The sequence below is a fragment of the Cryptotermes secundus genome, unplaced genomic scaffold (genome assembly GCF_002891405.2).
Source record: "Cryptotermes secundus unplaced genomic scaffold, Csec_1.0 scaffold944, whole genome shotgun sequence".
NCBI classification, from domain to species: domain Eukaryota; kingdom Metazoa; phylum Arthropoda; class Insecta; order Blattodea; family Kalotermitidae; genus Cryptotermes; species Cryptotermes secundus.
Window position 1 is genome coordinate 711957 of NW_019719375.1, and position 15992 is coordinate 727948.

The following is a 15992-nucleotide window of genomic DNA, read 5'->3' on the forward strand; positions in this document are numbered from 1 at the left end:
CTGTCAAAATTTTAGCTACTAATACTCACTGCAAGTATTTTTTAAAAATTGCTGAACATGGCCAATATTATAGCCTGCCAGACCCCTGGAGAAATGTCCACCCCTAGCAGAGCAGAGCAGTACGCAACACGCAATAGGCTGACTCACAGCCTAGGCTTCCGGTGCATCGGTAGACAGATAACACGGCACAAATGCATCGTAATCTGACAAGTACACAGCTGGGGCTGTACAAACCTCTGGTACAAGCGGTTCCGCGTACACAAAAAATGAGTAACTTCGGCAATTTTTAAAAAATACTTGTAGTGCGTATTAGCAGTTTTTTTGTTTTTGTTTTGTTATTTTGGATTTTGTTGTGTGTACTCTTGCAGTGAAAAAAATCAGGGCAGGTTTCGACATGTCGGATCGGACCATTCCCTTGTTAGACATACGGTAGGACTCCTTTGGCGGGCGATCAGCTTGTCGCAAGGCCTCTACGTGTACACAAACACAGAAAAACGCACACAAACATCCATGCCTTGAGTGGGATTCGAACCCACGACCCCGGCTTCCGAGCGAGCGAAGACAGTGCATGCCTTAGACCGCTCGGCTACCGTGACCGGCAAACCTTCCTTATAGCAGACCGATAATATCAAAATAGAATTAATTCTACAATTTTATATTTGTACCGTGCAGACTGGTAGGGAGCCGGGATAGCGTAGTGGGTATAGCGACTGACTACGGGCTAGACGACCGAGGGGTCCGAGTTCGAGTCACTCTAAGTTCAAGAATTTTCTCTTCTCCACGTCGTCAAGACCGGCTCTGAGGCCCACCAAGTCTCCTATCCAATGACTAACGGGGGCTCTTCCCCCGGGGGTTAAAGCAGCCGGGGCGTGAAGCTAATCACTCACCTCCAACTGGTGCCGAGTTCAAGCAAATATATATCTCTACATCTACTCCCCCATATGCCTTCAAAGCGTAGTGCTTAATTAGTTAAGCACAGGGAAATTTTTACCTTTTTACCCTTACCGTGCAGACGGGTACATCTGTCACACATGCGCAGATAGGCTGCTGCTGCCGAGTTCTGGAAAGAGTCATATCGCTGTGCGATGTGGCATCAGGACGGAGACACGAAGAATTGAACAGACCTTCTGCTTGGCCTCTCTGCTTTTCCCTCCAGCAGCAAGTTAAGCGAATATCGCTAGTGGAGTTGTTATAGTTCCAACATCCAATACCAATTTAATTTAAAACCATTACGACATGTGAGACATGAGACATAACATGAACTCTCATTATGCGTTCACTTGATATACTGAGTGCAAGTAGGTCTAAGTGGAACTGATTATTCCCTTTGCGGAATATGTTGCATAGACCCTACCAATGGTATGTGATGCAAAGCAAGGCTGGCGCGTAGAGGACTCGAAGAAGATGCCTCCAATTCTGTAGCCACGAGGCTATACCTCCAAGCACTGCCTCGCCGAAACAGTAGAAGAAGGATATTAGCGTACCGCCCAGAACTCGAGCACGGGGCCCAACTAGCTCCATACCTAAAAATAAATAACGCTTGATAAAATAAACCTCCGAAGAAAAAGGACATAGGTTCGACATGTCTGAAGCAATGGTTACATTAACTGTTCAAATGTTGAAATACAAAGAGATGAATTTGTGTTACTGTTTAGTGGTAGTTGCGGTAGACCTAACAGTAATAGTATTAGTACTAGTAGTGTTACGGGGCGCAGGGTAGCGTAGTTGCTTGAGGCACTATGCTACAAGCCGAAAGGTCGCGGGTTCGATTCCCGATGAGGTCATTGGATTTTTTTAATTGACCTAATCCTTCCAGCCGCATTATGGACAGTCGACCCCAGGGCCGTAGTGCGGGTGGAAGGATTACGTTAATTGAAATACCCAATGGCATCGGGAATCGAACCCGCGACATTCCGTCTTGTAACATAGTGCCTTAGCAAACTACGCTACCGCGTACCCCCATCTATAATAATTCAATTCAATTCTTTATTATTTATATGCCGAGTCAACAGCAACAAGACCAATAAGAGACACAGCACAGTGCAGATACAAGTAATTACATTATGGACAAACACAACATAAAGTCAGAGACAAATTAAATGTAAGCACTGGAGGAAAAACACATTAAACAACAACAATAATAATAATAAATGTAAAAAAGTAAAAGTATCCCTGTAATAGGCCGTGGAGGCCCATAGGGATGTGAGATGTTGAGGTTCCCACATTTTCTAGACAATCGGCTCTCTGATGGCCGCAAGATTGTCAGCCTTACGCAACGGCCACCCTTTACCCCTAATAACATTCCAAGACTATTCCTGGTGTTCATTTCTGTTAGAGGCTGAGTCGACCCCAGGGCCATAATAATAATAAATGTAAAAAAGTAAAAGTATCCCTGTAATAGGCCGTGGAGGCCCATAGGGATGTGAGATGTTGAGGTTCCCACATTTTCTAGACAATCGGCTCTCTGATGGCCGCAAGATTGTCAGCCTTACGCAACAGCCACCCTTTACCCCTAATAACATTCCAAGACTATTCCTGGTGTTCATTTCTGTTAGAGGCTGAGTCGACCCCAGGGCCATAGTGCGGCTGGAGGGATTAGGTAAATTGAAAAAAATCCACNATAATACAGCCGCGTTAACTCAGTGAGTTCAGCGACGGCTGGACGGTCAGGTTCCTGGCAGGGGCAAGTTTTTCTCTTCACCACAGCGTCCTGTGAAATGGGTACCGGGGACTCTTTCCCCTGGGGTAAAGTGACAGGGGCATGAAACTGACCACTCAACTCCATCTAATGCTGAGTTCAAGAATGGTAGAGCTATACTTTCACTCCACATATGCCTTCACGGCGTGGTGCTGAATTACTGAAGCCCAGGGACAACTTTACTCTTACTCTGTCAACCAGTGTTCTGTGAGTGTGGGGAAATTTTGGTACCAAACATTGGTAACAGAGGTGAATGAGAACCTTACTGAGAACAAACCCTGCTGTGTATATTCCAGAAGCAAACACTGGGTCCAGAAATTCGAAGACAAGGAATGCTTCGTAGCTCCAAGCCATGGAACGGACCAGCCCCATGACGCCTGCGCCTACCGTAGCAGTCACCAATGTCGTCCGTCGGCCTACCCTGTACGGAGGAAGACTCAGGTAAGCCAAGATTCATTTTTAACCATTTCCACGCCGCAGTTCTCTTTTGAGGTCTCACGAATTTTTGCACTCTTGATTTTGTTAAACGTTTGGGACCTTTCTGTCGCTTTTAGACGTATGTGGGTGTTGGGAGTTTTAAGATTTCTTTTCTCTTCATGCTGTTTGATGTTTTTACCAATTTGTCACTGTTAGACACTTTGAGAGGGTATATGTTCTGTCTTTTGTGAAGATTTGGGTTTTTACATGTTCGTTTCTTCTTTCTCTCGCCGGTCGACTGTTGAGAATAGGTATTTCGCACAATTTTTGGGCATCGTGTTGTAGATATTCGAAGTTTTTGAAGAGACCGTTGAAAAATCGTATCTTTCCTTTATCGTTTTCATTTCCGGTTTTGCTTGTACGGTTACAAAGCCCCACAAACACGAAATTAGTGATGTCCATTCTTGTGTGGTACTTCAACTGTAATCTCTCGATGTTTCATAAGTTATATTATAACCGGTACGGGAACGTAACATTTTTGATGATAGTTAACCTAAGTTCGCAGATAGCAATAACCGAATAAATTTATCTGGAATCATGTCGAAATAATGAGGTGACCCGTAACCGCCTTGAGGACGACAAAGCAAGTGCATTTCTACTGATAATTTCTAGTTATAACATTCTGTTGTTTATTCTGCGTTTGTGTTGTTCTGTGTTTAGGTAGAGACTTTGCGAAGAGTTGATCATTCGTACAAGGAGTCCTGCCGTCTGTACAATGATCATTGAACTGAAAATCAGATGCCAGGAGCCAAGGGAGCTGTAGAGCCAGTGAACAAAATTCATTGTTCTTAATTGACATACTTTTTTTCCCCTTGGCACTACAGCCCCAGTGGGCCTAGGCCTACCTCCATGAACTTCTCCGTTCACTTCGGTTTTTCTAGACCTTACACATTCGGTAGGACTCCTTGGGCGGGTGATCAGCTCGTCGCAAGGCCTCTACCTGTACACAAACACAGAAAAACGTATACACACAAACTAAACATCCATGCCCTGAGAGGGATTCGAAACCACGATCCCTGTTTCCAAGCGAGCGAAGACAGTAGATGCCTTAGACCGCTCGGCTACCGTGACCGGCAATTAACATACTTTACAGTAACCTTAATTCTAGTGAACGGTTGTAGGTACATTTTGTACATAAACAACGACCGGAACTCCCGGACGTTCGACTACACGCTGGACTCGGGGTAAGCGGTAACCGAGTTAAGTTAATGTTGAACTATCAACTCACCTGTCGGAAACTAGTCCTGCTAGCGGGAAACCTATGAACTGGCCAACGTTATTAACAGTTCCCACCAATGTCAGTTTCCACTCGTTTTCGTCGCACGTTATGTTCCACTGAAAGGAAACAGCATACGTCACAGGTAAACAGTTCACAAAGTGGTAGCCTTTTACATACTCGAATTTACGCTGTAAATTGCGTTCCCGTGGGAACGGCGTCTAAAATTCCTGATTTGTCTCCCTGCCCACATTGGAACTTGGAGTTCTAAACATTATGTCGCAATTTTTGGCAATAGAGAATGAAGTAGAAACGAAATAAAAATTCCGTGATTTTAGTCCGCAAGCGAACTATATCGACCGAGCGACCGCCGCTTGTCGGCGAAGTTAGTGCCAACGTTTGCGGATAGAGGGTATCGCGTGGTCAGCGCAACGAATCCTCACGGCCGTTAATTTCGGTTTTCTAGACCGGAGCCGCTATTTCTTTGAAAGAGCTCCTCAGTTTTCCTCACGAGGCTGAGTGGACCCCGTTCCAGACACACTACTTCTCAGAAAAAAATTCTGGTAGCGCCGGTAATCGAACCCGGGACCTCTGGATCTGTAGCCAGGAACGCTGACCACTAGATCACAGAGGAAGTCGAGAATGAAGTAGACTTACCTCATTAACAATTGTAATTTCTTCTCCGTTGTACAGCCAGCTCTGACATTGAATTTCATTGTTTCGGTCGAACATTCCCGACGGGCAGGCTGAATCGTTGTACGTGTATATTTCGGCAAGGAACGTAGATATGTTCCGCGGAGCGAACCGCAGGCAGCGAACGGGCCGCGCCTGGTAGTCACTTTCCTCAAAAGGTACGGCATTCTGAAGCCAATCTGGCCGGAACAAATCTTCCTCTCCCTCGCACTCAGGAATCCGGCACCTGCACTGAGATACGCAGTTAACCTGACGGCTGTGACACGTCTTTCTCTTCGGGTACTCTAAGCTACTTTGGTGGGTGTAAGTCGAGATAATTTGTATCTTGGGAAATTGATGAAGTATACCTCTGAATTAGCAAGATTTGTGATGAAGGATACGGTCTTCTGGGTCGTAACACCGCGTTCATTTCTTGCTTTGACTTATTCTTTGACCCTGAAGATGGAGGAAATATGTTCTCCCGAAACGTCGGGCTCTCTCAAAACTACATATCATTCATGGTCACCGCCGTAAGAGACTTAAATCCGATAACAATTTTTCTTACTGTTGCAGACTTAATTTTCAACTTTTAGTTTTCATTGTATCTCGATTTACATGATAGATGCTTTACTTGACTCCCGTGATTCCACGTCTTCTTACTGCACACCACACAGTTTCCCAAACTTATGGTTCATGGACCACCAGTGGTCCAACTCCATCTTCAAGGTCAAAATGACTTCAGCCTTTCAGTTTTCTAAGCACAGATTTTGGTATTAAGACATTTTAATATTTCGTTTTAAAACTAAAGCATTCTATGAATTTGGAACCTAATGTTTTAACCAAGTTGTTGTTGTTGTTGTTATTATTATTATTATTATTATTATTATTATTATTATTATTATTACCACCACCACCACCACTATCGCTGCTACTAATGTGATGTCAACCATTGAGGGAGGAACATGCTTCAGAAACATCAAGTTACGAGTATACATACATAAGCTGTTCTTCTTAAAAGTGCTTCTTCATTGGTCCACCGAAATGGAAATCGCTAAGCGCAATGTTCGGGCTAAATAGCGGATGGACAAGACATTTCAAGCAGTCTGCTGGGAAGTTGCTCTTCGAAGGTATTGTGGGACAAAAGGGCGTGCTCCGTCCTGATTTCCTGCAAGATGGGGCAACAGCTAAAGGAAACATACGGTGACGAGGGGAAAGCCGAGATGCGAAAACTGAGTTCTGGTTTCTTCTTTGCTGAAACTGAACAGTAATACGCCCCGGGACAGATGCCTCAATCCCTCTAGCTGTTATGTGGAGAAAGAGAGAAATTGTGCTTTACGCCTTGTTCTGTTGGATGTCTTTGTTGAAACAATAAGAAACTAGTGTAACACACCCTCGGACGTTACATCTTAAATATCCGTTGTAGAACACAAACAGCTGTTTGAAAACAGCGTGGGTTAAGACACTATGGTAACGTATAGACCCATTGCTAGGTAAGGACTCGGTAAACACATTCCCGCGCAAGCGTGCACGCGCGACAATAGGACGCCCATTGGTAGGCAACGGACTAGTCAACATACCTCCTTAACAAGAGGATCAATGTTTTCTATGCGGTCCGAATCGCGACCGTTGTTATGCAATGGTGCGTTATGCATACTGAAAACAATACCGGACAATAGAAGATGGTGCTTTCCGTGGAGGCCATTCAAAGTTATTATAAAGAAGTGTTTGTCAGCATAGAACAGTAGAGAACAGTAACAGTCAAGAAGAGAGTCGAGCTTCAGACGCCAGGCTGCCGGGGGATGAGCTTGGACTGTTGCAGAATAATGGCAAGAAAGGAATTAGGCTGTGAAGTGAAGACTTCATGTGTGATGAGAAGTTACATTGAGACTGTGATAAATCCGTTGCCAGGATACGACTAGTGAAGACTGAGAACCATAGTGTGTGTGTGTGTGTAACGGTGAACTGTAAAGTGTGTAATCAGCGACAGCGCTGTATTGCCTATAGTCCCAAGCTGTGAGTGTATAATGTGTCAATAAATCCAATCATCCAATCCCAAACCCTTCTATAGTCACCCATCCACGTGACAATATTTAAACCTTACAAGAATGACGTAAATTTTCAGATGACAGTATTACAAAGCGAGAACTTAATATTTGATAGGTTGTAAATCGCCTGATAGGTCTGTTCGTAGGACAGGGAAATATAGGNAACGGTGAACTGTAAAGTGTGTAATCAGAGAGGCAGCTGCTCAGAAGCCAGAGATAGACGTGGAAGGATAACATTCGTTTGGATCTTGTAGGAATAGGTTCTGAGGATGGGGAGTGATCAGAACCGACTCAGAATCAATGACACGGTTCTGCAACAGAAGAGAAGCTGTTGGTTTGATGTTGTTAATGGCTCCTTTAGCTGTTGAGTCAGCATTTTACAAATAAAAAAGATATTTGAACTGAACTGAACGGTATTTAGAACTTTCGGCCGTACTCTTGAAGTAGATTATTCACGCGCATTGAACAGTTAATTAAACAGTTTCTTTCTCCCTTGGCACTACAGCCCCAGTGGGCCTAGGCCTACCTCCATGAACTTCTCCTTTCACTTCGGTTTTTCTAGATCTTACACATTCGGTAGGACTCCTTGAGCGGGTGATCAGCTCGTCGCAAGGCCTCTACCTGTACACAAACACAGAAAAACGCACACACACAAACTAAAGATCCATGACCTGAGTGGGATTCGAATCCACGATCCCGGTTTCCAAGCGAGCGAAGTCAGTACATGCCTTAGACCGTTCGGCTACCGTGACCGGCAATTAAACAGCTTACATTCGGTTTTATGAAGTCATTATGATGTACAGGTTTTACGTTCATACAGTCCGGTATCCACTTTTCAAATTGGTACACTACCTGTATTCCAGATCTCCCGCGGTGAACACGTAACTAAGCGAAAACGCAGCAGAGAGTAGTATTGCAAACCCTACGAGCAAGTAGTTGATGGCTTGGAATTTGCCAAAGTGACCCACTTCGTCCAGAATTTCGTCTAAGTCCATTGTTTTCTAGAGATAAAAGCAAAGAAAGTGAAACAAAATCATTTAAATGTTTTCGCAATATTCATCACTATGTCAATAAATATGCGTATTTGACCATCAAGCCAGTGACATTGTTTCACATATATTATTTTTATGCGCGCTACATCATCCGCCCATCTCATTCTCCAGCTGCCCATCGTCGTCATCCGTACATCCATCCTCCTAACACTTAAACCAGCTTAAAGAATACAAAAGAATGCATGCGCAAATACGAATATTTATGGTCTGCTTGGGATTCGAATATTCAGTCTCTTAAATGAAGATAGCTGAGTAGATAAGGTGCTTGGTATTTCAGAGATAACATCACATCCAGGCTTTCACCTTGTGGTTCTTGTTGCCCGTGGACCCACAGATAACTGTAACCTTAAGATATTGGTGAATTCATGATTTTTTAGCTTAATAATTGCATATTAATTATTATCTATTTATTTTGTTTTGCAGATATTTCTTATACGAGTTTATATAGCGGTATTTTATTAACCAGTAGCCTTAAGGTTGTAATATATTTTATTCGTAGAATAACTACGAGTATGTAGTGTTTTTTTTAATAAGAACTTTTAACTGGATGAAAACTTTAAAAAAATTATAATTTTATCCTTAATATTGTGTTGATTTCCTTATTCCTTTTTCATAAAAATTGTAAAAAAAAAAAAAGCAAAATATAGAAAGTTTATATCATTCTATCCAAATGTTTCATTTTGGAAACTTGCTGAATGGATTTCGATAGATTTTGTATTGATATTTTTACAAAGAAATTTGAGTGAAACGTTTATTTATGTTAGTAGTGGTCAAATATACTTTACATGAAACTCTGATAGTAACCCTATTTCATTATTTGCATTGCCAGTATTAGCCGGTGCTTTCATAATAATGTTTGACGACTAAAAATCTAATATACCATTTTTATCCTGTAGTTAGAGTCAGTGAGCAGAGGAATATCCTACATGAAATAAGAAAACGGAAGGCTAATTGGATTGGTCATGTTTTACGCAGAAACTGCCTTCTAAAAGAAGCTATCGAAGGAAAGATAGATGGGCGGATAGAAGTGACAAGAAGACGAGGAAGAAGACGTAAGAAGATGCTGGATGACCTTGGGGACAGAAGAGGATACTGTCATTTGAAGGAGAAAGCTCTAGATCGCATTAAGTGGAGGAATTGTTTTGAAAGAGACTGTGGACCTGTCATCTTGACAGATTACTGATGATGATGATGACGAATATCTTAGGTCTAATTTTTCTTCGATAAATCCCATCGTACAAAGACAAAATCGCGTCATATGAGGTACGCACATTACTCAGATCTATAAATTTTATGCGAAATGATTTTCGTTGCAGCGAATATATAACGAAATACACCGATAAATAATTTTTGTATATTGAGATGACTGTATTGTGATTAGCTTTGCAAGAACAGATTTGAATTTGTAGTAAATGAACATCACAGACAGAGAGGTATGCAAAATAGCTAAGAACATATTTAGAAAATATATTTACTCTTTGGAGCACATATCACTCTTGTCGCCCTTCGAGTAAGAACAGGTTCGAGTTGTTCCCTTCTGTTCGTAAATGTAATTCACCAAAGACATACACTTCACACTAGAACTTACATTCACGTTTTGTTTGTTTCCTTGGATTTATTTATTGTAGAGTTCTGAGCTCCAATTTCATCCGTTAGAATGATAAATGCAGAGCGAATCAGCTGTCGTGTGCTGAGATAAATATATTTGACGTCCGATATCAGGCAACGCTGCGACTTCTCTCAATCCTGGGTACTCCATCGTATAGGACTGTTACAGGCCCTGAACTCTTTATCAGTTAAGCCATATAGAACTGTAGATGAAGAGGGAGACATATTGTGAAGATTATATAAGTCTGTCGCCATGGAGTTCGGTTCCTGTGAACTTCGGTCATAGATAGCTCGACTAATTTTCTTCCCGATTCAAAACAAAGTTCAAACCTGTAATCAGCCGATTACAGTGATTAAGCGGTCTGAGGCGTGTATGGTCTTAGCTTGAACGCTGCGTCTGCAGATTCTCTCTCTCTCTTTATCTATCTATCTATCTATCTATCTATGGCCCTTTGTTGGGGGTTGGCACCTTTTTCAGTTTATTGAGCGTTTACACAGTCGGTAGGATTCATTGGACCGGGGATCAGCCCGTCGCAAGGCAGCTACCTGCACACAGGACAGCACAAACACAGAATGAACACACACAGACATCCATGCCTCGAGTGGGATTCGAACCCACGACCCCAATGTTCGAACGGGCGAAGACGGTCCATACCTTAGACCACGCGGCCACTGTGATGGGCACGTCCGCATTTTACTGAACTTTACTGTACTCTGTAGGCGGCCTCCGTAGTCTAGAGGTAACGTTCCCACCTCATGACTCGTGGTACGCGGGTTCAAACCCTGCGGAGGTCGTCGAATTTTTAAGGGCGGAAAAATTCAGGGAACAAGTCCTCCGGGAGGGACTTTAAGCCGTGTGTCCCGTGTCGTAGCTTTACGGCATGTAAATGAACCTCATATCTCCGAAGGAGGTCACTGAGCCAAATTCAAGGACATTTCCCTCCCAACAGTAGTCTCTAACGCCTCTGATAGATGGGGGAAGCATTATAGATACCGCCAAGCCAGTAGAGGCCGAACTCGCTGGCTCGGTCGGGACTGATGGTACGCACCAATATTGGTAGGGTATAGAGACTGGTAGAATATCATAGAGGGAAGCACAATGGACCAATACTGGTCTAAGTGCATGGGGAAACCCACCCTCTCTAATAACTAATTAACTACTGTACTGTGTAGATAGAGGTTTTACGATCTGTTGTTTCCGTCCAGCCCTTGGTGCCCTGCCAAATGCCTACAGACTCACTATCTCAGAGCGTATTATAAATCGGAACAGGTTATAGGAGAGAGACAGTAATCACATTAGCACTAGTTCTGCAGACATTGACGTAACTAGTGTTTAGGGGAAATGCGCAGTTTTAATTAGTCGCGATTATAGAAAACTTCAAAATTAGCGAGCCCATTAACTTTTTCTATCCGAGTATTTTACAAATTAAATAAAAAAACAAATGTATACAACTCGTGGTGTGGTTTCCCATATTGTACTGTAGATTCTAAAGGGTTCTGACGATGGTGTGTAACACTCAAAATTACTGAGTTTTTAGACTTTGTCCATCGTCCATTATTCTAAAAACTCGTGAAAAAATGTTTCGGGAACTGGATCTTTTTCAGTCATCAGGTAAGAGGGCACACCTACTCTGTTGAGTCCCTTAGGAAAAGCTAACCTCAATCACTAACCCTTTTTAAGGAATCCAACAAACTGTCTCCCACTCACCTGAGGTTGAAAGCAAATCCAGTTTCCGAAACTCTGTGTTTTCTAGTTTCTAGAATACCGGATATTGGACAAAGTGCAAAAACGCAGTGAGTCTGAATACCAAGTACCATCCCTTGACACCACTGCATGGCGCATCTCCATTTTGCGGATCTCCAGAAATGGAGGGTGCTTGCAAGTGCAATATAGATCTACTGAATAAGGGTTGCAACAGCCTGCAAGCCATTGCCTCCGGATTTTGTAAGGTGGTCGGTCACGAATTGAAACACCCGCACAATAACATATTAGAATATTATGAAATATTTTTTTTATTTAATTAATAGCATATTTACAATCTACTCTCGATAATATGGAGTAATAAGTAATTTGTTCTAAGTAGATGTCTTGAGTAGAGAAGTCATCCACTGATGATACTCCGAAAGGCCCCGCAGAGGAATGGCGATGGCTTTCATCTTCGTCATCTGCGGATTATGAGGCCAGACGGCCACAGTCTCCTCAATCCTCTTCTTACATTTGGTGTTAGGAAATATTACACTTCTTATCGAACTTGGAAGAATTCTTTGAATAGTTCCAGTGGTGGGTTCTTGTGAACACACCACTGAACCTTCGTATTGCATAAAAGGTGGCGAATTTATTGACCAGCTGGATAACTATTAGCTTCTCAAAAAATGCCTCTATTTCAAGGGGTTAGTTACAATATATGAAAGTTGTCAAACACAAATTTCAAGGATCACGATGCAACAGCTTGTATAAGGTTTGCATGATAGATTCATTGCTCGCAGTATGATTACTATCCTGAATCGATTTTATGGGTTTATATTCGATATTCGCTTCTGTCTTAGTTTGTCTTCGTGGGCATGTCCCTCATTTTTATTGTAAATAATTTTCCTGTTGTGTCCTATTGATAAAATTTGATCCTAGGTCCTGTAGATTTGGTTGACAGATGTAGTTCGTCCAGTAATCGAAAGTAGCTCTTTCTAACAGAAGCCACTAGTAGTCCCACTCCTCTTTTATTTTTTTTTTAAACCTTAAACTGGAAGTACATTCTAAAGGGTTCTAACGTTTGCGTATAATAACACTGGGTATTACTGGGGTTTTGGTCTTTGTCCATCGTCTGGTATTAAAAAAAAAGCAATAGAACATGACACTGCATTTTGGAAATTGGATCTGTTTCTGTCCTCAGATGAGGAGGGAGACACCTACTTTGTTAGATCCCTTAGAAACAGCTGGCCTCGGTCACTGTACAACCTATGTCAGTATACAATTCCAATTGAAGTTGGAAGCGCTGTATTGTCTTTGGAATGCCTGACGAAGGCCCAGAAGCCAAGTAATCCTAAGAAAATAGTTACATCTATTCACAGTCGTCATGATTATTCGTTTCAATCTATAATTACGTATTTTTCTTTTATTGCTAGTGGGGTGGGACTAAGTCCCTTGTACTGCGGCCACTTCTGGCCTATTATACTAGCCCCAGATGAGAGGTGAGGGTGATTGTGGAGCAATTGGTGGAATGAAGATTGGCAAGGGAAACCGAAGTACTCGGAGAAAACCTGCCCCAGCGCCACTTTGTCCACCACAAATCCCACTTGACCAGACCCGAGATCGAACCCGGACCGCCACGGTGGGAAGCCAGCGACTAACCGCTTGAGCTATGGCGAGGCCCTAATTACATATTACTGTCACAGTAAATACTAGTGTGTCTTAGGACAGTGTTTCTCAAACGCTGGGACATGTTCCACTAATATTTATTGGTAGTTGGCTAGGCAGAACGTAATGTTCGAGGCAAGGTGTTTCATTAATGATTAATGTAATACTGAAATGTACGTAACTGAAATACACGTTTTGGGAAGACAGCTGGTTGGACTATACATTTAAATCACGAAATGGCCAGTTGAACGTAGAATGCGGAAGGCCTAGAACCTCCGACGTATTGTTTCCTCTTTATAGTTTCAGCGGTAATGCATCATTGTCTCTAGAGAATTCGCAGAGGTTGCCAAAATTCATATTTTTAAAACTACTCAAACAGATATTTCTCCCAACAGTGTATTTGTCGGGTGTTTTAAATATAGCACATGCATTTAGCTAAATGAAACAGGCAGTAATATTTCAATGCGGAATTCCAGCAAACCTAATAGACCCCGGTATAACTCCAAATATCTTGCCCAACATTAACACACACAGACAAAACATTCCAGCATTGCAATATGGCTTGTCTGCTGTTGAGAAAGAGGTTCAGTTCATTTTGTATACTGTAATATCAGGCTTACTGTATTCTTTCATAGTAGTTCAGTTTCTCCAGTTGTAGTTGGCAAGTCTTAAATTTAACGTTTCTTGAAGTAGCTCTATAAGCAGTGAAAATGCAGCTGACATGGAGCCAAACAAATAGAAATGTACACATGAGATGTACATGTTCTGAGATTGGAAAAGACAAAACTGGATTCAGTTGAAAGGCTCTTTTACGAAAGGACCCACTCTTTTGGACATTTGCTCATTTAGTGCCACAAAGATGGGGACAAAAAATTCCTTCGAGATGTTTGTAACCACAGAAAAAACTACATGGTGCTATAACCCAAACCCCAAGGTCATAATTATGTTACATTTGAAGTTCTGATAATGAAGAGTAACATTTAGGTCTTTTTGTTTATGACACTTTGTATTCAGGTAGGTGGTTATTAGAACTTGTAGAAACATACTGCCACCGTTCTTCCTTGTTACTGACTCGCCAGTCTAGAACTGGCTTTAATTCCTACTTTTTATGCAGGATGTCCCAGGATCGAATCTCAACCTGGAGATCAGCTACGTGGCAGGATATTTATCACAGGTGTACACATAGCAAGTTGGCTCGAGCAATAATGCTTGTAATCTGAAGGTTCCTAGTTCAAATCTCACCCAGGTTGATTATTGTCATTGTGGTTCTTTTGTGGTTTTCCTGTCCATTTACGCAGATGCTGGGACAATGCCTCACATTAGGCCATGACCACTTCCTTTCGCATCATTCCCAATTCATTGTTCACAAATCACCCTACCATTCAATGCTAATGACAAACATAAACAAAGTAACAGTTTTGTTCACCAAAGTTGTATTTTCCATTTGTGTGGTATAGATTGGCCTCAATCATACCCACTTACTTACTTACTCATGGAGCTGAGCCCTTCTGGAGGAGCTGCCAATTCTGCAGCTACTCAAAAATTTCCCAGCATTTTATGGAACCCGAAGGTTCATTACCATGTTCACAAGAACCCTCCACTGGTCCCTATCCTGAGCCAGATCTATCCAATCTATACCATCCCATCCTATCTCTCCAAGATCCATTCTAATATTGTCCACCCACCTATGCCTTGGTCTTCCCTGTGGTCTCTTTCCTTCTGGCTTTCCCACCACATTCAGACCCACTTCTCTTAATAACTGTGTCAGACAACTCCATTTCCTATCTCAAAACCTAAAGTATCTTTGAACACAGATATCTGAATTTATTTTATTTCCCCATCTTTTATTAGAAAGAATCAGGGTAATTAATTCTGTAAAACTGACTGGCAAAGGTCTGGACAACTAGGGTTCCACTTCTGCTAAATATAAACACTTTTTCCTTATAAGACCTTCTACACCAGCTCTGGGTTCCCCCCCCCCCCAAGAGTAAATTGTCCAGGGCATGAAGAGAAAAATCTCATGACCATGCCAGGAATAAAACCCTGGGCATCCAACCTATGTGCCATCACTATGCTGACTGAGCTTTCCTGGCTCATTTTAATAGCATAGATGTAAATTTATTTTCATATTCCTCCAGTTTTAGTGGTCTGTAGTTCATCATTAGTCAGACCAAAGCATCTGTCACTGCTCCACCCACCTAATAAGGAATATTTCAGGATAGTCAGGAAGGACAATACATCATCAAAGTCTGAATAATTCTCGAAGTGAAGTTACTAGCGGTTAATTACTAATGAAACACTGAATACTTTGTGTATAAACTTTATTCATTAAACATTTGCAGGTTCTATCACAATACAGCCAATTTGGATGCAGTCTCTCTAACATCAGCCACATTTTATAAAGACTGTCATCATCCGTTTACACAGACTGCATAGATGATACCTGCTTGAGGCAGTCTTCAAATTGCTTTAAGTAACAAACTTAACTATTACCATAATTTATTAAAATACAGGACATCAACAGAAACACTAGGAACACTAAGAACAGGTTGGATACCATCAGAGAGAGCAAACACTGAGACATGGTAATTGCAGTTTCATCACTTATATCATATCAGCATAATTTCACAACTACAAAATGTGTTTGCCCCTTCAGGCAGCACTGGCTCCTTTTACCCTTGTGAAATATCACCAGATGAAAATTGGAATATTTTATTTATTAAACAACAGATTTAGGTATACTTGTACATGTAGAAAAGGTTTGTGAGAAATTGCAGTTCTTCAATTTGGAACATTTTAGGCACTCTTATATGTATAATAATTAAAAACATGGGTTAAAAGGTCAACATTAAGTTCCTGAGAGTAAAAAGCT

At 41.9% G+C, this 15992-nt stretch overlaps 1 protein-coding gene and 1 long non-coding RNA gene across 9 annotated transcripts in view; one reads left to right on the top strand and one right to left on the bottom strand.

The window, feature by feature from the left end:
* Positions 1 to 9904, bottom strand: part of LOC111865419 (organic cation transporter protein) — a 33004-nt gene extending 23100 nt beyond the window's left edge. For 6 of the 8 annotated variants that reach the window (XM_033751881.1, XM_023853457.2, XM_023853450.2 and 3 more), the window contains exons 1-6: positions 9749 to 9904; positions 7961 to 8109; positions 5049 to 5310; positions 4404 to 4510; positions 2965 to 3119; positions 1355 to 1523 (exon numbers count right to left, since the gene is read on the bottom strand). In XM_033751881.1, the coding sequence (XP_033607772.1) occupies positions 1355 to 1523; positions 2965 to 3119; positions 4404 to 4510; positions 5049 to 5310; positions 7961 to 8103 (836 nt within the window). In that variant the 5' untranslated portion in view covers positions 8104 to 8109; positions 9749 to 9904. The other 2 variants (XM_033751866.1, XM_033751879.1) reach the window with 2 other exon arrangements.
* The window catches only part of LOC117282411, a 136049-nt gene that overhangs the window by 11735 nt on the left and 108322 nt on the right, over positions 1 to 15992 (top strand). The window contains exon 2 of the long non-coding RNA XR_004513146.1: positions 2995 to 3139. This is a non-coding gene — a long non-coding RNA (uncharacterized LOC117282411). The remainder of the gene's footprint in view (positions 1 to 2994; positions 3140 to 15992) is intronic.